The following is a 26,401-nucleotide window of genomic DNA, read 5'->3' on the forward strand; positions in this document are numbered from 1 at the left end:
GTAAAAATTTCACAAAGAATTCTTTCGAAAGTCGTATCACCAAAAAATTCATTGGCTAACACACAAAATAAACTGAGAAAATAGCTTAATTCCTTTAAATTGATTTCTTTAAAGATAATGGAGTTGGGTTAAAATCATGTGAGACACGTCGTGGTTTTCTCCTCCCTGGAGTAAGGGAGTTTCCACGTTAACTCTTGTGTTCCTTATTTTATGCATATTACTTTTTGCACTGTTCTTGCTGAGTCAAGGGTGCTGGTGGATGCATATATTTCATCAAAAAAGGAATTGGCGAACGAAAAATGACTACTCCCTCGGTTCATATTCACCATTTTAGATTTCACGTCCATGTAAGTTTACCATTATTCCTTATTTAATATTCTCTTGACGTCAAGTTTTCAATAAATTAACATAAATTAATTTATTTTTATTAATTAATTGACCAATGAACATGAATTAATCATGTAATTTTTCTATATTGGTCAAATTTATACTTTCAAGACTTAATAGTTATGTTCTAAGTATAATAGAAAGAATAGTGTCATTTAATATATATTAAAGCCCATCCACAGGATATTTGAATCAAGAAAAAAAAATACAACAATATCATTTATCATTTATGCATTGATTTTGTGAAATAACTAATATTATGAATTATCTATTTTTAGTAAGGATGATATATAAATAGAAACGGATGAATTCTATTTACTTCATTTTTAAAACTTTGAACTTCCTAACGTATTCAATAAAGTTTGTTCACTAAACCTCATGCTCACCTTTGCATGCAACAACAAAAATAACGTAGTCAATAGAGTGTACACAAATTGTATCACCACCCATTAAAGATAGAGAGACTGTTTTCGAAAAACTCTCAACTCAAACGTATCAATCCAAGTAAAAGACCAATCACCTTTGCATGAGAACAAAAAATGTTGCACGCGTACATAAACATTCATATTAATTGCTAGTACACAAATTTTTAAATTATTTTTTAGAAGTATTAATCAACTTCACAAGTTTACATTCAACATAAAGTACAGAAACTCTAATAATTTGGGCTTAATTTACACCCTATTTCGAAAGTTTCTCAAATTACAATAATTTTGAACTTTTCAAAACTCACGAATACATTGCTTCTTCACCCTATACATAACAAATGATACAAGAGTTATGTATCAAATATCAAATACATAATTATAAATCATTAAACCAGATTCATACTAATTTAGATTTGAAATAATTGGTATTATATATTTATCAACAATAACATTTCTACCAGACACATTATACACAAACAAAATTGTAATGTATCCATCTACTAGAGATAAAGTCATGTCCCCAAATATTAAGAGAGAAGGAAAAAGGAGATTTTTGCAATTAATTCAAAAGTTGAGATTTGTAAACTCATAAATAAATCGAAATAAAATCAAAAATCAAACTGAATGCCTACGAATCAAACTCATAAAATTGTAATTCAATGGATCAGCCAGTGAATTGTCATTTCTCAATTTATAAACCACTTGCACATATTCAACTACCATTTCTCATCAATACAAATTGATGAGTTGAACCAATCTGCTCTGCTTGAAATCAAGTTGTGAAGGGAAGAAAAAAAAAAGAAACTGAATTCTTATAACTAAGGGCATCAATTTTCTTGTTCTTTAAGCAAAAACAACTTAGCAACAGCCAAACTCAAAAGGAGGGAGGGCGTTGAGCTACAGACAGACGGATGTCATTGACGAAAATGCAACCTATTTAGCTACAAGCAAGATATACTGAAGAACATAACGATTACAGAAGCATCATTTTATTTATTGAATGGAACCTTTTACGCTTTTACCATCAGGAAATATATGAAAATGCTTCTTTGAGGATTGTAAAAGAATTCCGCCGTTGGTATCACATTATCATTATTTTCAGATGAAATCATTCACCTTATACAGATCTCTGCTGGCTGTAGCGTAAGATTCCGTGAACATCAATCACACCAGGAGGGAATACAGGATCTGTTGCTGCTCTGACGGCAACTTTAGCTACCGCAGTGACATTCACAGGAGGAGTAAAAAGAGGCCCAACAAGGGGTATTTGACTCAGAGGTTTTGCACGCTGTAGAATCTGAAAATGGAACCAACAGAAACTTAACCAATGCCGTCTAAATATACAAAGAGAAGCTATTACAATGCACAAATAGGAAAAATTTGCATGGATGGAAGATTCATATAGAATGACCATTCATAGTATCAATCTGACAGGAGACGAAAAAAGAGAGTCACGTTCTTTTCCATCTAAACTATTATTTTATTACATTATTAATTTTGCATAGATGGGACAATCAAGTTTGAGGGGATTTGCATCTTTGGATAATACAGCACAGGTTCAATTCAATAACCGAAAGGAGTTTCGTTAAGGAATGACTGCTAGGTGAAACAAAAAAAACTAACAAGGGTCAGTGAGTAGTCCAACTTTTGTTCATTTTCCAGGATAAGAAGCAGTATGTGCATTAGTTGTGCCTGAAAAGGAGTAAAATTAAGCAAAGGGTACACACCATCTCTAGAGGAGAACCAATTACACCGAGGGGTAATTTCATGCTCCCGACACGACGGGTTCCATAGATAAATCCAGGCCTCAGGATTATTCCTGAAAAAATATGATATTCATCAGATGGATTTTTATAAACTTGTGGGGCAAGTCTTCAACACTTGATCTTAAATCACTAAAACAAAGATACAATTACAAGCAGAATAAACTTACGACATTGTACAATAAAGGTGAAAAGCATCAAGTCGAACATTCCATGAAAGTTTCCTTCTAAAACAAGGAGTGTTCCTCTATATTCACTCATTTGCGGTTTTTTCCCGTGTTTATAGAGTTGGTCAAGCGCTAGATGTGGATCCTCAACTTTCTAAACAAGCTAGTTTGAGCCACTTGTTAATGGGTCACAAATGCAGATGATTGTCTTCCATACATCTAAAAGCTCCTCACATCACTCCTCCGACTAATGGCAGATCTAGGATTTGCTTGGTGGTTGTGGGGGGGGGTTGCAGAATAAAAATGTAGTGCCTATATGAACTTGTTTTGGACCCCCTAAACCACTAAGTCAACCTCTTGCCTCTTGCCTGGTGTTAAGAGAAAAAAATAAAATATATATATATATATAATGCATAAAAAAAAGATCACCTTTAATATACCATGTAATTTTTAGCCGAGGGGGTTAAAAAAAGGTCACCTTTTATATGCAGTGTAATTTTTAGCCGAGGGGGTTCGGGTGAACACCCTCCCGACCCTCTTAAATAAGGCCGATACATGTTGCATAAGCCCATAATGGGGTGACATAATGTGCTCTTGAAGAAATACCATGAATATTTGGAAATGGAAACCCCTAAAGAAGCTTTAATAGCTTGTTACATTTCCCATGCAGTTTGAAGTAAGTGAAGATGAGGACAGGTAGATTAAATAGCACAATGTTTATGATCTGTTGACAATTATCTGAAGATAACTAATCAAAAGTTCGAGAAAGAAAATAATTGCAACAACCCGATATGAGACAAATTGCAATTCTGCCTATTGCTTCAATGCAAGTCGTGTGGTTAATAGACATAGTGGGTGCACCAAAGAGTGGTTACGCAATGAAAACTGAAACAGCTTACCTCCGTATGGATATCTTGTTAGCAGCTCAGTTTCAGCAGCTCTCTGCAAACATAATAGAGACATGAGGCAGAAGAACAAAATGGTCACTTTCAGAAGTCCTCTAGATTTCATCCCCGATCATCCGACCTACTTAACAGTAAGTTCCACCATTATGTGCCAGTTTAATTACTCTCTCACCAATACATCCTAGACCATAATATTTTATTTTTACGCAAATTGTCAGTGCAAGTCCTCCAAAAATTGTTTACATCCAAGGTACCTGAAGTCCATTTGAAGATTCTTATTATCTTTGTTTCTTCTTTTTTCATTTAAAGATGGGAATGGAGACAGAATTGGCATAACTGTTGCTATAGTGTCTATTGGCATAACTGGTGCTAAAGTGTCAATTATGTTTTCTAAAAAATGCTTCCAAACAGCAGAGGACCCCTTGGGGAATTAACAACCATCCCCAAGCCTCTTCTTAGAGGTTAGGGATTACCAACTGAAAGAAAAAGCACAACTTCTAATTAGTCAAATGATACCGACTACATCAATATCTGACCATGAGTAAGATATCATAATTATGTTGATTATTAAGAAAATGTATCTATTCATGTGTCTGGATTCACTCAAAATGAGCAAGGAAACTATTATAAAATATTATATAAAATACCTTAAGATATGGAGTGTTAATTATAGAATATGTATATATATATCCCTTATTAGTATGGGGATTACACTGGGTATGTTGTTAGAGGATCCGACACAGGTGTGGCTGTATTTTTGGAGAGTTCGAGCAACATAGGTTGTGTTATTAGTATGGGGAATTTGCAGAGATACCTAACATGACATATAAATTAAGGTATTGTGGGATAAAAAGAAATAGGACAGGGTGGAGTTATTGTAGAACCAGGACTTAAAGATAAGACTGGAGGTAAAACGAGTTCAATTAAGGCTTTTATGGAGAAAGGAGTAAGTCAATGATGTTAATGTCTCTGCTCCGCAAATAGGATTAGTTGCAAAAGCTAAATCTAAGTTTTTGCAAAACATGGACACCTTGGTTCAATGGATTCCAGGAAAACAATAAATCTTTATAGGGAGAGATCTAAATGGTCACGTAGGTAGAGAAAAAAGCGACGATTTTGAACAAGCATACGGGGGTTATGGTTATGGTACAAAGATAAGGCTATCTTAGTAATTGCTTTAGCTTATGATTTAGTGGTCACTAATAAATATTTTAGAAAAGAGAGATTCTTATGGTAACCATAGTCAAACTGACCTTATCCTTACCAGAATACGGTAACCATAGTCAAACTGACCTTATCCTTACCAGAATACGGTAACCATAGTCAAACTGACCTTATCCTTACCAGAATACGGTAACCATAGTCAAACTGACCTTATCCTTACCAGAATACGGTAACCATAGTCAAACTGACCTTATCCTTACCAGAATACGGTAACCATAGTCAAACTGACCTTATCCTTACCAGAATACGGTAACCATAGTCAAACTGACCTTATCCTTACCAGAATACGGTAACCATAGTCAAACTGACCTTATCCTTACCAGAATACGGTAACCATAGTCAAACTGACCTTATCCTTACCAGAATACGGTAACCATAGTCAAACTGACCTTATCCTTACCAGAATACGGTAACCATAGTCAAACTGACCTTATCCTTACCAGAATACGGTAACCATAGTCAAACTGACCTTATCCTTACCAGAATACGGTAACCATAGTCAAACTGACCTTATCCTTACCAGAATACGGTAACCATAGTCAAACTGACCTTATCCTTACCAGAATACGGTAACCATAGTCAAACTGACCTTATCCTTACCAGAATATGTAGGTTTACACATAAGAAATTGTAAAGTTTATTCCAAGAGAAGTGATGATGACCCAACATAGGCTAGTGGTCAAAGATGTAAAAGCTTACGAGTAGAGTGAGAAAGGAGACGACTAAAAAACAACCATGAATTAGTTGGTGGCGCTAACCAGTTAATGTTTCAAAAAGAACTATGGGAAAAGGGAGGTTTGGACTTGGAAGGAGACACAGACATCCCATAAAAGCAAACGTCAGGTTGCAGTGAAAAAGTAGTAACTAAAGTGTTAGGTGTGTCTAAAGGTCTAGGACCTCGACCACAGGAACTTCAGTGGCAGAATGAGGATGTACAAAGAGTTACTATAGCTAAAAGAGAATGCTATAAGAAGCTGTCAAAAACAGAAGAGGAAGAAACATTTGAAGAATACAAAGGAATCTAAGAGGAAAGCTAAGAAGGCTATTAGTAAAGCCCAAGGGGAAGCTCTAGATGGCATGTACCAAAAGCTGGGAACACAAGAAGGGAGAAAGAACTGTTTAAACTAGCAGGACTGATAGAGAAGAAGGGTAAGGATTTAAACCAGCTGAAGTGTATTAAAGACGGTCTAAACAAGTGTTGATAGGAGTCAAAAAGGTCAAGGAGAGGTGGAGCGGCTACTTTAACCAACTGTTCAACTCAAACCAAGAGATAACATTTTGGAATTTGGACCTCCACATGTCTTGTGCATGGTAGAAAAGATAGCCTAACAATTGAAGAATTCCCGATATTTCACTAAAACCTAGAAAGCTTTTCAAAAGAAAACAAATCAATTGAGTTGATATTCAGGACTCACAATAGCTTTTCACTCATGCCTGTTGAAAAATTTATTTGGGACCCCAAAAAACATTAAAAGTTTGAATCACCAAGGTCAACATACCACACAATGTCTTTTAGTACAGAAATTGACATCTTTTGCACATTCTTAAATAGTCATTCGTCTACATCAATGAAAAGTATTGAGCTAATACCTTCCCCTCATAATAACCTTGTAACACATAATTTGCAATGCCAAAGTCTGCAGCGGAGATGTAAACAAATCTTTTCACTCCTGCACATAGAGAAAAGTATATTATAACAACATTACATCGACCACTCTAGCATGAAAACAACATATCAGATCTACCAACACAGCAGGGGGGGTCCTCTTTTCAGTTACACAAAATGTATGTGGGTAGTTCCTCAGCAAAAACAGCTTTTATGTTTTTTTTTTTTTTGGGAGAATGGTAACATTTCTATTCATCAGTACAAAGATTGTACTAGCACCTAGAATATCACACAGAGAAAGTAAAGAAGCCTATGTACACTTCACAAGGCTTCCAAAAAATCTAGGATGGGTTCAGCATCCTCCAGCTCTTTACACCAAAAATGCAAGCTCAGAATGTACCACCTTGACTTTCTGGATTGGGTTACTCTTGTTCTCAAAACATCTGTTTTTCTTTAACCTCCAAATGGTCCACCATATGCACATTGGTATTTTCCTCAACCATTTCTTCTATTTAACATTCTTCCCAGCTTGGTCCCAAGCTATCAGAAGTTCAAAAGTATAGCCAGGCATAACACATTTCAGGTTATTCAGAATCAGCAAAAGCTGCCAGCTGCGAAGTATAAGCATGGAGCACAAAAAGGTGGGTGTTGTCTTCTGCTGTTGCTTTGCAAAGAAACATCTGGATGTCAACTGCATACCCCTTTTCTGAAGATTACAATAGTTAAACAAGTCTTCTGAGCCACCAACCATGAGGAACAGTTCACTTTGTACGGAGCTTTTGCCTTCCAACTTCCAAGGCCAGTTGGGTTGCTGCTGAATCTCATTACTAAGTAAGCATAAGTACCCCCAAGTACCCCCAACTGTGAACATCTTCTTCCCTATGTCCTTCATACCAGAACATCTTCATTTAGTGCTATGATCCCTTCTGAAAGCTGAAGAAATGTAGACAATCCTTCCATATCCCAATCATTTAGCCCTCTTCTGAGGTTAAAGTTTTTGGGTCAAGACTTCACTGATAGTGGCATCAGTATTCCTAGCCAGTCTATGTATTCCTGGAAAGTTGTCCCTCAAAGGTTCTTGGCCATTGCATTTATTATTCCAGAAAGCAATTTTCCTACCATTCCCGGGGGAAAGTTCAATGTTTCTTTCAAAAACATCACATAGAAACCTGATGGATTTCCTTACTACATAGGGGATGTTGACTGTGTTGGTGCTCCATTGGCTAAGGGATCCATACTTTATATTAATGACCTCCCTCGATAGGCTTTTTTCTTCTCTAATACCCATTTTGCCAGTTAACTCATCAACCTCAGGTATCTGATATCCATTTATTTATTTATTTTGAAACCGAGGTTTCTGATATCCATTTCTCCCTCCCTTTTGTTCTGGGTGACTGTTTTCCATCACCACTAGGTTTTACCCATTATTCTCTCATTCCCTTGCCATAAGAACTGTCTTTTTACACTGTAAGGAGACAGTGAAGCTTTGGCAAATTTTCATCAATAAAAGGGGCATCAGTTGGTCTATGCCAGGAAACATAAAGGAAGCTTTGGCATGTTGGAATCGGGATGGAAATCAGTCAGGGCACAGGGAGAGATGGAAGATTGTCCCAGCCTGCATTTGGTGGACTATTTGGCTGGAAAGGAATCAAAGATGTTTTGAGAACAAGAGCTGCTCTATGGAGAAGATGAAGCTGAAATGTTTACCTCTTTTCTATTTTTGGTGTAAACACGAATATCCTCATGAAGATGAGGATATCCCTAGTATGTTAGAGTCCTTAAGGAGTTCATAGGAAAACAACATCACTTTTGTATTTCTGATTGTAAGTATTACTGGAATACTTCCTGAGTATTCCTGTGTTTATAATACAAGTTACCTTTTCAAAAAAAAAGAACTGACTCCTCAAGAGTGTCCATCCTTGTCTCCACTTTGGCAAGGATAGGAAATAGGGACATGACATAGGTGGGCATTACATCTATCACTGTGTTGATCAAGATGGTTCTACCCCCAAGGGATAGATATAAAGCCTTCCATGTTGTCATTTTTTTTATCAAATTTGTCCAATACTTCATTCCAAATCTCCAGGGCTTTGTTCTTTGATCCCAGGGACAGACAAAGATATTTGGTAGGGGAGTGATCCTACCTTACAACCCAGAATTTCAGCAAGTGTGTGGCTATCACTAACTGGAACCTCATTCATGGGAAATAACAGGCTTTTTTCCTAGTTCACATGCAGGCCTGAGATAGCCTCGAAGAGAATCAAAATGACTCTTGAGGTACAAAACTTTTTTTTTTTGGTGATGACCGTGGAGACGGGCCAGCTTTCGCATACCTTGACTAATTCCATGGGATGCCTACCACCTCCCACCAACAACAAGTGCCAGATAGCTCTATCCACAAAGGCTAAGCCAGTGAGAACAATCACCTAGTGTTTTTTTTTGTCTCCACTGAGTTTTGAACATGAGACCTCATAGTTATCAACCACTTCATTGACTTCTCGTGGGAATACGGTCATGCTGTCATGGTACTTGGGAAACGCCAATATAGTTATGAGATTATTCACTTCTCTACCGTCAAACTTCAACGGAAATCTAGTGAGAGAAGAAATTAAGTTCCCTTTGGCAGAAAGGAGAGATAGGCATATTTCAGGTTCAACAGTTGAAAGGTAGAAAGGGATGTCCAAATTAAAGGGACCTCCAGAAGGAAAGTTAGGTCACCGTTATCCACTCCTTCAGACAATAGGCAGAAGAAGGGAAGATAAACTCGTGAAATGAAACGATCATGCCTTCTAATATGGAAAACTTCCACAAATTGTTGATAGTTGATACAGAAAGGTGAGATAGGTATATTTCAGGTTCAAAGGTTGAAGGTAGAAAGGGATGTCCAAATTAAAGGGACCTCCAGAAGGAAAGTTAGGTCACCGTTATCCACTCCTTCAGACAATAGGCAGAAGAAGGGAAGATAAACTCGTGAAATGAAACGATCATGCCTTCTAATATGGAAAACTTCACAAATTTTTGATAGTTGATACTATGACTGCACCAAATTGTCATCTAACTACCTTGGGTTCCAATCAACTATGCAATAAAAAATTAAATCATTAAGCAATATATCTACCATTACTATTTTTAGGTGGCGTTGAAACAGGGTAAGTCGTTATGAATTACCAAGTCTGGATTAGTCTTTTTCAAACACCTAAAATTTTTTTTTCCTAACAATGAAATGTTTTCAACGCTGGATTATACAGACCCAATTTTCCTCCTCCTTAGATAGCGCTCACAAAGTCCAATCAACAAGATCACCCCCCCCCCCTTCCACCACATACCTCAACTCCACCTATCAAAAGGAATTTGTACATAGAACATCAATACTCATAACTCCCACTGGGATTTTTTAAAAAGAGCTGACAAGCTTGCTTAGAGAAATATGCTACTCATAAGAAAACAGAGACCTTTCCAACTGTTGAACATCACTTAAAAGTGCTACCAACCATCAGGTCCTTCCAGGCAATTAACCTACTTTTACCTCCTAGAGGCAGCAATAAATATTTAAAATCCAGGTCAAAACTAAGCAATCAACTGTAGAAGCAACTAGAGGTGGTCTACGACCAATTTGAATTACCAACAGGCATCTCTTAAGACTTAAAATTTAAGGCCAGTGAGAAAATTATTTATAAAAAAACAAGAATTATCTTAACGGCTGTGGAAGGTGCTTTGATTAATAAGAAGAAGGATGCAATCTATAGCAATTATTAAAGACTTCATGGCATTACATTATTCTAACATTCAGGTAAAGTTATCTACATTTATAACTAAGCTTCTCTTATGGCATTGAAAGAATATAGTTTCAAGGTTTGAAAAAAAAAGTATTAAATTTAAATCTCATACCAATATGGAGAGGTGCTTAAGTAAACTTTTATAGCTAGCTAATACCTTCTTCTGAAGCAGCTCTGATGGCATTTATATTAGCTGTCCCATTGATTTTATACATGTGTGAGTTAGAGCCAAACCCACCAACGCAAGAGATCTGCAGAGATATTTTGCCATCGCATAAGCGAAAAAACAACCAGTGCTCGTAACTTCTCATATACATAACATAAAAAAGAAGTGGTGAACATAGTGGCTGTTCAGAAAGACTTAACGAGAATCATATTGAATTGGAACAGTAACTTTAACCGGAAAAAGCATAGACAAATATCTTCGAACCTAGGAAGAGGGAAAACATACTTCATCAGTAAGTCCACTTAATTGTAGCTGTGGATGAAAGGATATAGATAAGGTGATCCACAAGTACAGGTAAATTTAACTGTTTCTGAATATTGTGAAGCTCTATGAAGTAAAGCCCATATTCATTTTCAAACCACTAGGGATCCAACTTACTTTCCTTTATTCACATAGAAAAAATTCTCAGTTTTGAGGGTGATAAAATAGTCATGGAGCATCTTCCTAGAATTCTGAAGAGTACGAGTGAATTGCCTGATTTCAATATCACCCTATGTGTAAGCAGCTAAAACTTGCTCATCTTATTTTTGCTGACGACTCAATGATATTTTTCAAGGGTGAATTAGGTTCTGTGACTAGGGTCATTGAAGCCTTGACACACTTTAGCAAAGTTTGTGGGTTGATTGCTAATATGGAGAAGTCCAGTATATTCATGGCTGGGGTTGATGATCATACAAAGGAATTATTGTTGGCTAAGACAGGCCTCTCACTAGGTTCTTTTCCTTTAAGGTATCTTGGTTTGCTATTGTCTCCCAAGAGATGGAACAAGCTGGAATGTCACCAATTGATTGAGAAGATTGCTAGCAGATTAACTTTACATACTCTAAAACAATTATCATATGCAGGGAGAAGGAAGTTGATAGAAAAAATAGAGATCATCTTTGGGTTGTTCTGAAGAGAAGAGGAAAGTTTCTTTAGTAGCTTGGTAGAAAGTCTTTTTACTTAAGAAGTGTAGGGGGTCGAACATTAAAGGGTGCAGGAACTGAAATATGGCATCTGTTGGAAAACTAATGTGGCATCTAATTGAGAACAAAGCCTCTCTTTGGGTCAAATGGATGCATGGAATAACATTTAGACAGTATGGACACACAAAGCTCCACAGGACTGCAGTTGGTACCAGAAAAATATCAATTCCCTGAAAGAGGACATGAATGTTTGGTATGAGCATAGGAGCTACAACCCAACTCCTGGAGTAAAATAGTCTATCACAAGAATTTACAATACCATTATTGGGACTCAAAGGGAGATGGAGATTTCTGAACTCAATTGGAGTGCAGAATGTTCAATTATTATGGATGGCGGTTCAGGGCTGGCTGGTTACCAAGGAGAGACTACTCAACTTACGAATTCTTGTGGAAGATATGAGATGCTGCTTATGTGATACCGAGGCAGTTGAAATGAATCATCACTTGTTTGTGGATTGCACTTGGGACTAAACTGTCAGGGATCCCCTTATACAATGGACTGGAATTCAGATACAAGCTGGAGATATGCAACAAGTTCTAGCCAGAATCAATAGGAAGCATTGGAAGCAATTCAAGGAGGTGATAGCTGCAATTTGGGGGGATATAGTCTTATCATTTGTGGATAGCAAGGAATTAGAAATTGTTTAAAGGAGTAAATGTACATAATGAGGTGGTAGTTACACAGATTAAGAAGGAAATTGAGAGAGGATAGATCAACTTAAATTGTCCACGAGTTCATGGATTTAGCAGTTTTTTGCAGCATTTACCGTGAAATTAGTGACTGTTCTAAGGCCTAAGTTTCATAACACCCTTCCTAGAAGGTGGTTGTGAGATTAGGTCCTCTATAGGTATTTTGTCTTTGTTCTTGCTCTCAATTGGTAATTTTACGTGTTTTGTCTTTGTTGTTGCTATCAATTGGTAATTTTAGGTGTTTTGTCTTTGTTGTTGCTATCATTTGGTAATATTCACAGTTATCAAAAAAAAGGATAGTGGATCTGAGGACTAGTCTCACACCAATTATAGACCTGCATTAATTGGTCCAATTATTTTATCACTCTGCTCAGCAACCTGCTTAAGAGACAAACTCCCTCTCTCTGTTTTTTCTTACTTAACCATCCAGTATCCAAAACCCGAAACCAACTCCTCCCCCAGAATCTGTCTGCGACAAGTAGGGCACTATGAGTAACACTCCCTAGCAAGAAGTTCTTATTCTCAGGGCTCGAACCAGAACCAGAGACCTTGTGAACCAAACATCCCAGACATCCCATCTCTCTCTGGTACAACCAATCTGACTGATTGATTACTTGCATACTGTTCCAACTTCCTTACACTCTATTAAACAAAGATAAACCAGATAGTCCCTCCATAATGTGGAGAATTGACTGTTCCTACGATTACCATGCACATAGCTCAGGATAAGTTTCAGTACGAAGAGAATCCATCAGCAACATCCCACAGATTATATCAGCATCAATTACCCAAAAATATTCTTCAGTTTTTCACCACAGTTTAGCATCTTTTGCCGCAAAAACGATCCTTCGGGAAAATACCACAAATTAACAACACATCTTGTGAAAAATTGAAACATGCTACCAATTATTTTTCTTTAAAGAAAAGGAAAATCCTTAAAACACGGCCAACAACAACTTTCTTAGTAGGATTAGCGACTAAAATAAGGAGGAACATCTTGCCATCAACCACCATAACTTTCAAATTATCCACCCCCTCAAAAAGGGGGAGACAGACAGAACCAACAAAATATAGGCAGCAGCATTTCTGCTTCAGTGTGCTTCAACCAAGTAACAGTTCCAGCTAGCAATTATAATAAAATTCAGGGCTAGAGGCAGTACATACAACAGAAGTTACTCCCTTGAGTGCATCCTTCCATGAATCAGTTGAAAAAAGGTTTCCTGTTAGGAGGAGAAAATGCTTAGAAGGCCCATCAGCATCATGAAGAGTTAAAAGTAAGTTGCATGACGAGAAACAGCTAACCTTGATGCCAAATCACACTGTTAGCCCAAGAATCTTGTATGGACGACCTTCCTGTTCTACAAAAAGGCCAAAAAATGATTTGAACAACACGATTGGCAACCTCACAAAACTTCCAACTAGAGAAGGGTCATAGACTAGAGGGACCTCAGAATACAATAGATGATAGAAGACACAATAGGACACATAGACTTGCCCTCCCTTTGACCAAGTCCAAAAACTATTTTAAGTACATTTGTATTAGATATAGACGGCATGCACAATGAACTCAAAAAGTAAAAAGAAAAAACTGTGTCATGCATGATTTTGCATTGACATATTGAAACAAGGCATGGAAAAAAGAACCTACAACATGATGCCTAAAATTGAGAGGAATGATAGGCAAATTTTCTTCTGCTGAATGATTATAAACAAATTGCATTTATTTTGCCAGATAATAATTCCTCTTCAGTCTCCTTTTGGATAGGGAAACAGAGACTCCATCAGGACGGAGGATTCATACAAGAGGAAAGCCTTTAAGATAGAATGTTCAGAACAATTTTAGGTTTTACTGCAACATCCAGTTCTAGTCCTTCATTAACCTTATCAATCAACTTTAATTCAAGTTGATTGGTAAAGAGTAATTATGTACACATGTGAACACTTTTTTCCATATAAATAAACCCCTGAGATTTTTAGTGAGGCGTGCCAAGCCACCTAATGCTATTCTAAGGAATGGAAGGATGTCAAACGAGTGGAGCAAGACTACCTTGATTCCAAAATATAAGATCAATGAGATATACGAAGTTGTGCAAACTTCATCACGTCAAACTTATGAGCTATACAATTAAATTGTGGGTAAATAATGATAGTGCTTAGATTTAGAGAAAGAAACCAATTTGGATTTACACCTGCTAGATCTGATGTTGTATTGTTGCTGAAAAATGAAACTTTAGAGGGAGGGGGGAAATGATCTATACATGGTATTTATTGACCTGGAGAATAAGCATATTTAAAGTGTTCTCAGCTATGACTGGAGAAAAAATAAATTTATATGAAAGGCATAATACATAATACATAAATATGTCATTTAACTTGGCTTCAGCCGGCATCTATGCCCCCCAACTTTGGGTGCACAAGTAGGCACTCAAACCTGTACAAAATTGAACAAGTACACACATGCGTCCTTGATGGCGTCCTATGTGGCAATTCACATCCCACATGGCATCCTACGTGCAATATGCCACGTAGGACGTGTGTGTCCATTTGTTCAACTTCATACAAGTCACTTGTTTAAGTGACTGCCTGTGCACAATCAGAGTTGGAGGGCATAGATGCCAGTTGAAGCCAAGTTAATGGCACATTTATGTATTATGCTTATATTAAATATATGAATCTCATAATAAAACTTATATGTATGAAGGAACAGTCACATCTCTGATAGGATACACAATCCTCTACCCCATGAGTTCACAATAGGGATTTGCAAGGAGTGCCTACCTTATTTACTCTAGTTGTGGATGAGCTAGTTAACACTATATAAGATAAGTCCCATGAAGTAAACTATTTGCAGAGGATATTTTATTAATCGGATATCTACCAAATTGAAAAGAAGGCTTTATAAAACAATAGTGAGACCAATAATGTTATATAGGGGTGATTTTGGACCTATAAAGTCAAACATATTCTACAAGATGAGTCTTAAAATAAAATACGGATGTTAAGATTGATAAGCACTTTTACAAAATAAGACAAAATAGAAATGATCACCTTTGCCAGAAGATGCAAATGGTAGACATAAAGAATAAAATCAGAGGTCACTCGTCACTAGAGATGATATAGTCCCAAATATTGGAGTTTGTTAGCACCCAAGAAAGTTCATCGCGTGGCACTGCTGCTAAGGAGTCACCTCGACGTCCTATGACGAGGTCGCATGGTAAAGAGCTTCAAGAGAAGTTAGTCGTGCTATAATTGAAGATTAATAAGTGCATTCTGGTGGAATATGAGTTAAGAGGCTTGGAGATGCTTTGTAAACACTTACACGTGCTTGTGAAGATGCTGGGAACATGCTGGGGAAGCAACATGAGTGTATCTGGACAATGAGTAGCTAAAACAGAGTTCAGATATTCAGCAGCAAATTCCGCCTCAGCAAGAGAGTCTCTGCACTGCAGCAGAAGATCTTCACCTCTCAATGTAGTTTCTCATTTTTTCCACCCACCTCTACTTCCCAAATCAACTATTTCCTCCACCACCTTATCTCCTCCCCAACTTCAGACCATTGCCCTGCATACAGTGCTCTTCCTTGCAACATTCAGTGCAACCACCAAGAGGGAGAGAAAAGAATTAGGAGTAGGTCACAGGAAGCTCTTAGTGCATGCAGTTTGACTATGGCTTCCTTCAGTTCCTTTTTCTTGCTTTAGGTTTAACTTCTTCCCCAAGAGCATCAACATTGTTGCTGAACTTATTCTCCCTTACTTTGGTCAAACTGCAGAGTTTTCATATTCTCTTGTTATTTGGTCATATTTTCCCATTTTCTTAGGTCTTTCATCGTAAGTTCACCTTTTCCTTATTTCTTTTATCTAGACCTTTAAAGGGTGGGAAGGTGGCTTAGATGCATGGAAGCAGGAAGTAGGTAATCTAATTTGAAGGATGTGAATTACACAAGATAGGGAAGCCAATATGATTCCCCTTTTCCTGTAATGCAATATCCTTTCCTCTAGCCAAAGAGTCAATCCCGCTTAACCCCCCCCCCCCTTGCACTTTCAACCAAAATAAGGATCAAAAACTTAGAAGTACCCAACAAGACAGTTCCTAAATAAATGCTCATGATCCAGTACAGCAGACATATATAACTAATTGACAATGGAAGTGAAGCAAAATACCTGCTAAGACTAGCAACTGTAACACCACGATCTACAGCTTCCTTACAGATATGTGAGCCTACGAATCCATTTCCACCGAGCACAAGTAACTGAAGTGAAAGTTTAAAGAGACCTCAAATGAGTGAGTGCAAGCAGCAACATATTGACAGTGATATAATCCCACTAAAACTTAAAGCATTAACACCTTCTCCGTTGGGGGTGGAGGCATATTTACTGTTTCTGCTTCCTCAACTTTAAAGGGCTCATCTGTTTTATTGGATTCAGTTGACAAAAACCGAACATTTCTGGATGATGCAACACTCCTGTTAAAAAATTGTAAATCAGCCAAACTAAAACAGACATCTCCAATGAATGAAATTATATCTCAATTTTACAACAAAAAAAAATTAATGGTTTGCCAGTAGAATTGAGAAATAAAGCAAAAATGAAAAGAAGTCAACTCGACAGTTGTACTGTCCTAACTCCAAGTATATATAATTTACAGATATCTAAACAAAAATAACATCATGACCAGCAAAAATATCTAAACAGAAGTTCAATGACTAATATGGACGTACTGACATATCTTGGAATTCTATGATCTTACTCCTTTCATGATTGAAACTTCCAAGATCATTCTAGTCATGTGGAACAGACATAAACTGCTTCAGATGTTTTAGGCTTCTTAATCAATATAAAATTTGAAAACTCAAGAACACATCCCATATTTTGACCACACCTTGAATATTGTGGGATCTTTCCTTATTTTTAGTAGTGTTGTGGTATCTAGCAGCAAAAAATTTCTCTTCACCTACGCATATAATGAATCACTGGAGTTCAAAACCAGGGTATTTAAGCACCAATAAGAGAGACTATAAGGGAATCTGTTGGGGAAACAAGTTAAATAGAACAATAAAATGTCATTTATTTACGAGAAAATACAAATAGGGCTCGATTCATGCAATGCACTGTTCTTAACAACTATTCAGCAGTGTGAAAGTTCCCCAGCACTCGACAAGACTTCCTCTATTTTTTATTTTTTTTTGATAACCGAGAAATCCGTCTGTGACCCGCCCTTTGGACCAATCACAACCTTCTAAACTCGGTGGATAATGGGCCCGCCCCTCTACCTTTCTCCACTTAAATACCAGGCTTCGCTTTGCATGGTGGTGTGGGGATTGAACCTGCGACCTAAGCCACAAATCCTCCACCTTTTTGCCACTTGTGCTAGGCCTTGGGGGCCCTTCCTCTATTAGGAGGATGGGAAATAACAAAATTTTGATACAAAACCCAACAAGTGGTGAAAGAGAGTTAGGTATGTGGGAGTGCTAGTTAGCTAATTCTTGGTATTCAAATGATGAAATCATAATGAGGTATTTATAGGTATACGAGATGGACCCACTTTTCTGAGAACCAGGAAACTCATCACTAACCATTACACATGTCACATTTTGGTTCATCTTTAGGATGCTTGTCCTAAATAGTGACCAAGTATCAAGAACCTCCCAACTAGGCCAATTAAATAATGAGACTTGTCCAACTTAGGAAAAAGTGCCACTAACCATTCCAAGTAGTCAATAGTCTTTGGACACTTGTCCCCAAGACACGACATTTGAACATAGATTCCTTTGAAATATCTAATATAGTCAACCATCCCTCACATACTTCAATAGCATTTTAGGATTCAAAGAATAAGACTTGTTGGACTTGTATGGTCCAAATGCAATCAGCTTGGTGTCTTTTTGCACTATTAACCAAACTTAGACAAACAAAATATGACTTACAGAATTACTGGAGAAATGTAAATGTGTTATATTTCTATGAACCAGTAATTCCTATTGTATGTCGAAGATCTTATCAGCCACATTGTGACCCCCACAATTTTGGTGCTTGACGCAGTTTTGCACGAATAAGTCATGCACATGGTTATTCGTGAGAGCCCCAGAGACTTGACCAAAATCTCATAGAAGCGACCCCACTCCACTCTCGTTAGGTGAATTCGTCAAGTGTACATTGCTTCAGATACACCACTCTTAAGGAGTATGCATTCATTAAGAGTTATATCTCATCCTCACAGTTAATAGCAGTTGAGCACTCATCTTTTAGTACTTCAGTGTCAATATCGACTTGTTATAACTTATATAAACTTACTTCATGCCTCGTGGAGTTTCCAATCAGATAGGTCGGTTTACCATCTCTTTTGATATCATGTTGGCTGTAACCTCTTTTTTCATTTCGATAGGTGGTTGTAACCTCATTTTTTTTAGGTATGAAGAATTAATTTACATTCCACAGGTTTAGCCTGAGAGAGATCGGCCAAATTTACTTCTAACTTCACATAGTAGAGGAAAATTATTCAATCTCCTAGCAACTGCCTAAAAACATCATGTCTCAATTTCATGTGTCTATTGCTGTAGTCATAAAATTTGTTCTTGGCAATAGCAATTGTTGCTTGAAAATCAGAATGTATAAACAACAAGTAGAATATTAGCCAAGAAACTTCCTAGTTAATCATCCTCAGAACCAGCTAACTCCACATCGACAAACGACTCTGATTCATAGTCAATCTAGAAATAATCGTTTGCTTAGCTGATTTCTACATATTGCACTGTCACCAAGGGTCAAAACATAACCACAAGTGAATTGAGTCAGAGATCTAATTGCTTCACAGTAGCCTTCATAAATAGAAGGAAATTCACTATGCAAGATAACATAATTCATGGTACCTCTCAAATATTTCATTAATCTAACCCTGAACCCTGAACATTCATCATGTTTAGACTCCTAATAATTTGCGCAATTGTGTCACCATCTTTCTTTTTCTATTGAGAGTTAGCATCACAAGGAGTAATCACAAGTGCCACATCAAAACATTCTAACTTTTAAAGAAGTCTCTCCTCATAGTAATCTTGTGACAACACTTCACAATCTTCACCCTTCATAATTTTGACTCTTTATTATCATGTTTACTTCAGTCATATCTTTCATATTTGGCTGACAAAAATCATCTGATACTTCCCATAATAACTAAACTTGTACAAAATATAAGCATGGCATCAACATACAACTATATTATCACATAATCTCCACTTATCATTTCAGTGTAAACACATTTATCCACCTCATCGGAAGAAAAGTAGCCTTTCAATAAAGGGTGTAGCCTAGTGGTTAATGAAGCGATTAAGAACCATAAGGTCTCAGGTTCAAATATTAGCGGAGACAAACACACTAAGTGATTTCTTCTCACCCATCCTAGCCTTGGTAGACATAGTTATCTAGTACTTTTTGCTGGTGGAAAGTGGCAGGTATCACATTGATTTAGTCGAGGTGTACGTAAGCTGGTCCGTAGACTTGATCCGGTTTCTCATGCCACTATTTAGGAGCTTGTTTAAGGCAACAAAGTGATTTAATTAATTTTAAACTTTATTTTCTCGTCTTGGAACGATACATCCCTTGAGTTGAACCATATACCTCTTCTTTTAATTAATCACCATTAATAAAGTTGGTTTAACATTCATTTGATGAATAAAAAACTTATAAATTGAGAATAAGCCTACTAAAATTCAAGTAGAGGAAATTCTAGCTATGAGTGCAAGATTTTATTTATGAGAAAATCTTCTGCTACTAATTGAGCTTTATATTTATCTAAAGAGCCATCAAGATTTAATTTTCTTTTGGAAATTCATTTACAACCCATAAATTTTGCACCAAGAGGTAAACTAGTCAAAACACGTTTTACTTTTCATGATAGCATCAATTTCAACTTTTATTGTCTCTTTCAACATGTAGCATGAAAAGAAGATAGAGCTTAAAAATAAGTAGATGGTTTATTATCAACAAGAAAAGTTAGAAAATCATTTCCATAAGAAAAAATATTCTTTTCTAGGATTTTTGCTTAGTGGTCATTTCATTATTTGTCTCAATAGGTGCATGAGAAATTTTATTCGACCATAGAAAACTATGCTCAAAAAAATTATCGTATTTTGTTTCAATTATAGTATTGCAGCCAAACACATCACTTTTTAAAATAAAAAACCGATATGCAACATTATGTTCAACATATCTAATAAGCATGCAATCAAAAAATTTGGTCCAAAGGGCGGGTCACAGACGGATTTCTCGGTTATCAAAAAAAAAAAAAGCATGCAATCAAAAAATTTAGAACCTTGTTTTCTCTTTTTCAGTTCAGACAAAAGAACATTAGCACGATAGCCTTCCTGACGCATGGCAATGTTTAATTGGCAAACACGGGAGGTTCTCTCGACACTTCACACTATTTAGGATTAGCCTAACTACACTCCAACTACTCAACTTCACAACTTCTTGGTTTTGCTAGCTAAATTTTATTTTTCCAGCTCACACTAATAAAGGAAGGCTTGGTTATTACTAAAAAAAAATTCACACTATTGAAATAGCTTAACACTACATTGCACGAGCCACGAAGCCAGATTGTATTACTATCATTCATTGTTCTATATTTTCGCCTCGTCTCTCCAAGGGTATCTACTAAATAAATGCTCAGGCAATAGATACGAATTTATCAGCCCAGTTGCTTGATATTTGCTCATACACTTATCTTCCTTCCATCTTTTCCCTTATAATTTAGGATTAAAAACCTATTTTATTCAAACAATACATCCGTTAACACATTTAACAAAATCCACAATTTCACAACATATAGCAACAAATCAACAATGCAGAAAACTCAACAGAGCCATCAAAAAACAAAAACAGACGAGAATTTGAGCTTCTATTGTGCACAAAATAAACTTCACATTTGAAGAATTAGGGCGAAAATGTGTTTACCAGAATCTGGAGAGAGAGGATCGAGCTTGAATTAAACGTGACATGATCCGTTTCACCTATGAATGAATCGCAAAGCTGCGAAATGGAATAGAGAAATCTCTGGATTTTTCTGTATACTGATACTGTTGCTTATGCTATGTGTATTTTTTTTAAAGGTTAATTGCAGAGAGAGAGATTTACGTGGACGATTTATGGAGCGGCACGCAAGTGGAACATGTGGCTTAATATGTGCCGAGGCCCCAACCGGACTTTTGAACCCGAAATCAATAATGGGTCTTAGGTTGGGCTCGGATTAAAGGACCAAAAAATTAGGAAAAGGTCATAAAACCCAAAATAATTATATGTTCATATCCAAATTGAAAATAATTTAAGAAATACTTGTTCTCTCATAATTAATTACAGCTCATAACCCCCTTCATTGAGGCTGATAATTTTTGTTTAACTGATACTATAATAGAGCTCGACCGCTTGAGACAGGGCAGATGCAACCAATGGAAGGGATCTAATTTGAAGAAGGAAGTCATTTGTGGACTGATTCCGATCCTTTACCTCGTTCCTTCTCTTCGATAAGAATAGGGATTTGAAATGACACAAATTCCTCTTTAATCTGTTGTGCTCAGCGAAAGAATTGCCTAGGCATACTTTTTTATCAGTATCATATATTATATTAAAATCATTAAGACTGATAATTTCGCTTAACTGATACAGTACATATATATGCTATATTGATATCATTAAGGTTTCTTGTTCATAAATTATTCATTAGTCAATGATACTATAAGAGTATATATATATTGTTGTAATATGATTAAGGCATACAGTACATATATATGCTATATTGATATCATTAAGGTTTCTTGTTCATAAATTATTCATTAGTCAATGATACTATAAGAGTATATGTATATTGTTGTGATATAATTAAGGTTTCTTGTTCAGAAATTACTCATTAGTCAATAATACTATAAAAGTGTATATATATATATATATATATATCTTTTTTAGTCAATTAAATTTATTTTACTTTGTTAATTATATAAAATAGGGGTATATAGGATTAAAAGGCTACCTATGAAAATAGCTATATAACATATTGTTAGTTTCATATTAGAAAAAGATCACAAAATGTTTTGAGGTTGGAAATAATATAATGTTTGAAGAAAAAAGGTGCTCAAAGGAATTAGCAAGTAAAATGAATAGGATCAGTTTGGTGCTTACAATGGGCTAATGTCATCAGGACTTCTCTAGTTAATTAATTAGTATATAGAATTGATTATAATTACCAAAATATATACGAAAACTAAGAAAATAAAATAGAAAAAGCAAGGGTAAAAGGGTAACTGTCAAAGTAAGGGTACAAAGGCAACTGCCAAAAATAGTAGTAGTGCTAAGGGTGGCAACGGAACCGGGAGGTACCGGTACCGGTTCCGGTCCGTTATCGGTTCCGTCTCGGTTCCGGATAGTACCGGTTAGATCCGGTATTGTACCGGTTCGGGAGGGGTAACAGGACGAAAATCGGGATTTACCGGTCCGTCCCAGTCCGATTAGTCCCGGTTCTGGTCCGGTTCGTTCAGTTTTTTTTTTTTTTTTAATCATAAATTTTAGATTATAGCCGTTGAGAGCCGTTGGGCAACGGGTTTTGGGCCCCACCAACGGCTCTTTCACCCCCATAACTCCCCTTTACACCTCCCTACCCCCAAACTTTTTTTAATACCCCAACCTTCTTAAAACTACATTTTCATCCTCTCTTTTTTAACTATAAATACCCCTAATCTTTCATTCTTTTCACTCACAAAAATATCTTCTACTCTAGAGTCTCTACTCTCTAAATTCTCTTATTCTCGTTAAATTACGAATTTGATCTTTGGAAATTGGAGCTTCAAAATTCAACTTTCAATTTTCGGCTTCCGGTCATACACGTCTACTTTTTTAAGTAGACGTTTGGTACATTCGTTTCAACTCACTTTTCATTTAGTTATATATTTGTTTGCATTTAATTATTTATTTTGTGAGTAATTAGTCTCTAGTCTCTACTTATTTAGTTATTTATTTGTTTAAAATTTTGCATTACATTTTCGTATTATATATAATTTACTCACTTTTTATATTTGAATATGAATTCCGGTAAAAACAATGTTGACAAGGGTAAAACAACCATAGTTGATTCGATCACTAATTTATGGAGCTCAAAATCCAAGAAAAATGAAAAAACCGGTAGTACTTCTCAATCTAAAACTAAAAAAACTTCTCAATTAAGAATAAATACGGATGATTATACGCATGTTGATGAAACTGTTTTTAATATTGATAGTAATAGTGGATTAGATCCTTATCATGAACATTTACAAAGAAGATTTGGTAATTTTGAAGAGGAATTACCTGAAGATGATGAATATGATGATGTTAATGCTTATGTTGATAGTTTTGATAATAATGTTGATGATGATGAAACTGAGCCACCGTCGGCTACTAGTTCCACTCCCAATCCCTCTTCCCCGGCTCCCGCTCCCTTTCGTTGTCCTGCTCCCGTTCACCCCGTGCGTCCTAGGACTAAGGTAGAACGTGCCAAAAAATCAGTTGTTTGGCAATTTATGACTCAGAATGAAGATAAAACACAAGCTATTTGTAATAAATGTAAACATAGAATGAATCATAAAACTGTAGGAAAACAGGGGTGGGACGGGGACATTTGAGTAATCATTTTTAATGTCATATTGTAAAAATGAATTTTTGCATGCTAAAGCTGTAGTCAAAGCTAAAAAGAATGGTACCACTCTTCTTGAAAATGTAGGAGTAGATGGCTCTAATATGGTCCAAACACAATTAAATCCTTCTAATGTTTCTGGTTCTAGTATACAACGGTCATATAGTAGAGAAAAAAATCTTGAAGAATTAGTTAAAACGATTATTGTTATGGGTTTGCCATTTAGTTTTGCTGAAAATCCCGGTTTTATTCATTATATTCAAATTGTGTATAATCCACATTTTAAAGGTTTTACTAGAAATACAATCAAAACGGCTATCTTTGATTATCAAGCTCAACATTTTCAATATCTTCGTTGTTTATTTTATTATAACAATTGTAAAATAGCTATTACTACTGATATGGGCCGTAGTGTAAATGGTAATGATTATTTCACAATTACTGCGCATTGGATTGATGAAAATTGGACTTTGCAAAAAAGAATTTTAGGGTATAAATGTTGTGAAATGCAAAAAACCGGTAGTTATATAGCTCAAACAATTATAGATATTTTGCAAAACTATGGAATTTGTGATAAAATAAGTAGTGTCACATTAGATAATGCTTCTAATAATAGAACTGTTGTTGAAATACTAAAACCGTCTCTTTGCCCTATTTATATTGATGATTTTCATATTAGGTGTGCTGCACACATATATAATTTGATTGTTAGAGATGGTATAGCAATATATGATGATGGTTGCACAAAAGTTGAAACTGCATGTCATTTTATTTTTAAATGTCAAGTTAAGTCTAGACGTAGAGATTTTGAAAATCGTTGTCGTGAATTTAATCTTCCACCTAGAAAAATTCCAAAATCAGTGTGCACTAGATAATTCTTTATATGAAATGCTTGAAGTCGCTTATGGATATAGGAAACCTTTACAAATGGTTTGGAATGCTCATAATTCAAATATGACATATAGACTTGATGATAATGATTGGAATGACATAAAAGAACTTATAGAATTCTTAAAAGTTTTTTATTTAACTACAAAAAAAATATCTGCACTTTATTATCCAATTATTTGCTCTGTTTTACCTAATATTTGTGCTATTTCTAATAAATTTTATAAATTCAAAAATAAACCAAGATTTGAAGCATCTGTTAAGAAAATGATTGAAAAATTTAAAAAATATTTTATTCTTATTCCTCAAATTTATTTAACTGCTTGTTTGTTAAACCCACATTACAAAGATGAAGGTGCATCACGAATGGTTGATAAAATATATTTTAATTTGAGTATTGATAGTGAAAATGATGAAACACCTAGTTGTCAAGATGTTAAAGATAGTATAAAAATTGAAGCTAGAAAATTGTACGACTTGTATAATTCTAATATAATGAATGTAGTACATAACGAAGAGCCTCAAAGTTCTAGGAGTAGATATAATAATGAAGATGATATTGATGATATGATAGATTGTATTATTGAACTTTCTCATAATGATATAAATGATTTTGATGCATATATTAATCAAAATACAGAACCTACTACTATTGATCTTCTAGAATGGTGGAGCAATCGCGGCCAGGGATTTCCAAAACTTCAATCGGTTGCTCGAGATGTGTTAGCTATTCAAGCATCTTCAGTAGCTTCGGAAGGCGCTTTTAGTGCAACAAGATTTCAAATTGGAGAGCATAAATATTCATTAGCAGCAAATAGCTTGGAGATATCCGTATTATTTAGAGATTGAATTAATGGCGAGAGAAGGAGTTTTGGTCGTCCACCTTTATCGACCACATTTGAAAATGACGTTGATGAAATAATGCAAGATTTTAGTGATGACGACATTGATGCAATGGAGGAACTAGCTAATCAACCAATTCCAGAGCATGTTAGTAGAGAAATGTTAAATGATTTAAAAAAAGATTTCCTTGGTAGCATGAACTATTAAATTTAAATGTCTATTAGTATGAGTATAATAATTCGAGGTCTAATTCAAACAGAACCCTTCCTAGAAGGTGGCTGTGTAGATTAGATTTTTTAATACTCTACTAATATTTTGTAACTCAACTTGTACTATTTAATTAATATTAATAAAAGTATAGGCTATTCGCCTTAATTATTTTTTATTATTGTCTTCAAAAGTTCAAATTTAACTTTTAAAGTGTGAAATTTAAACTTTTATAGTTTTAAAGTTTGAATTTAAATTTTCAAACTTTTAAAATTTAAAGTGTGAAATTTAAATTTTTATAGTTTTAAAGTTTGAATTTAAATTTTCAAAGTTTTAAATTGTGAAATTCAAACTTTCAAACTTTAAAAGTATAAATTTTTTTGCTTCTAATGAAATTATAAGAGTTTTAATATTATTTGTGTAATGTTCCTAATTTTTTAATTTTAATAAAAAAAATTTAAAATTATAACAGTTGGGACCCGGTTTCCGGTCCGGGACGGGTACACTGATTTTTTTCTGAAATTACCGATTCCGGTCCGTTCCGGTTCCGGTTCGGTTCCGGCCCGTGGTGCCCGGTTCCGTTCCGGTTCCGGTCCTGTTGCCAGCCATAAGTACTATTGTTGGAATACAAGTGAAATTATGAAAAGTCATTTGTTTTTTTTTGTAAATGAGACAGT

General features: G+C 35.6%; 1 protein-coding gene across 2 annotated transcripts; it reads right to left on the reverse strand.

Moving 5' to 3' along the window:
• Positions 1–997: 997 nt before the first annotated feature.
• Positions 998–21,266, reverse strand: LOC102584202 (uncharacterized protein At1g32220, chloroplastic). 2 transcript variants are annotated; one of them, XM_006356999.2, is made up of 11 exons: positions 21,083–21,266; positions 16,482–16,599; positions 16,298–16,386; positions 13,440–13,495; positions 13,302–13,357; positions 10,414–10,507; positions 6,465–6,544; positions 3,645–3,687; positions 2,543–2,634; positions 1,932–2,112; positions 998–1,140 (listed from the first exon to the last, which is right to left on the reverse strand). In XM_006356999.2, the coding sequence occupies exons 1-10, from the start codon at positions 21,124–21,126 to the stop codon at positions 1,933–1,935; spliced, it is 852 nt and encodes a 283-aa protein (XP_006357061.1). In that variant the 5' UTR covers positions 21,127–21,266; the 3' UTR covers positions 998–1,140; position 1,932. The 2 variants fall into 2 exon arrangements, with proteins under 2 accessions (XP_006357061.1, XP_006357060.1); XM_006356998.2 differs by lacking the exon at positions 998–1,140 and having other exon boundaries at positions 1,457–2,112.
• Positions 21,267–26,401: the final 5,135 nt, after the last annotated feature.

This window comes from Solanum tuberosum, unplaced genomic scaffold (genome assembly GCF_000226075.1).
Source record: "Solanum tuberosum cultivar DM 1-3 516 R44 unplaced genomic scaffold, SolTub_3.0 scf00240, whole genome shotgun sequence".
NCBI lineage: Eukaryota > Viridiplantae > Streptophyta > Magnoliopsida > Solanales > Solanaceae > Solanum > Solanum tuberosum.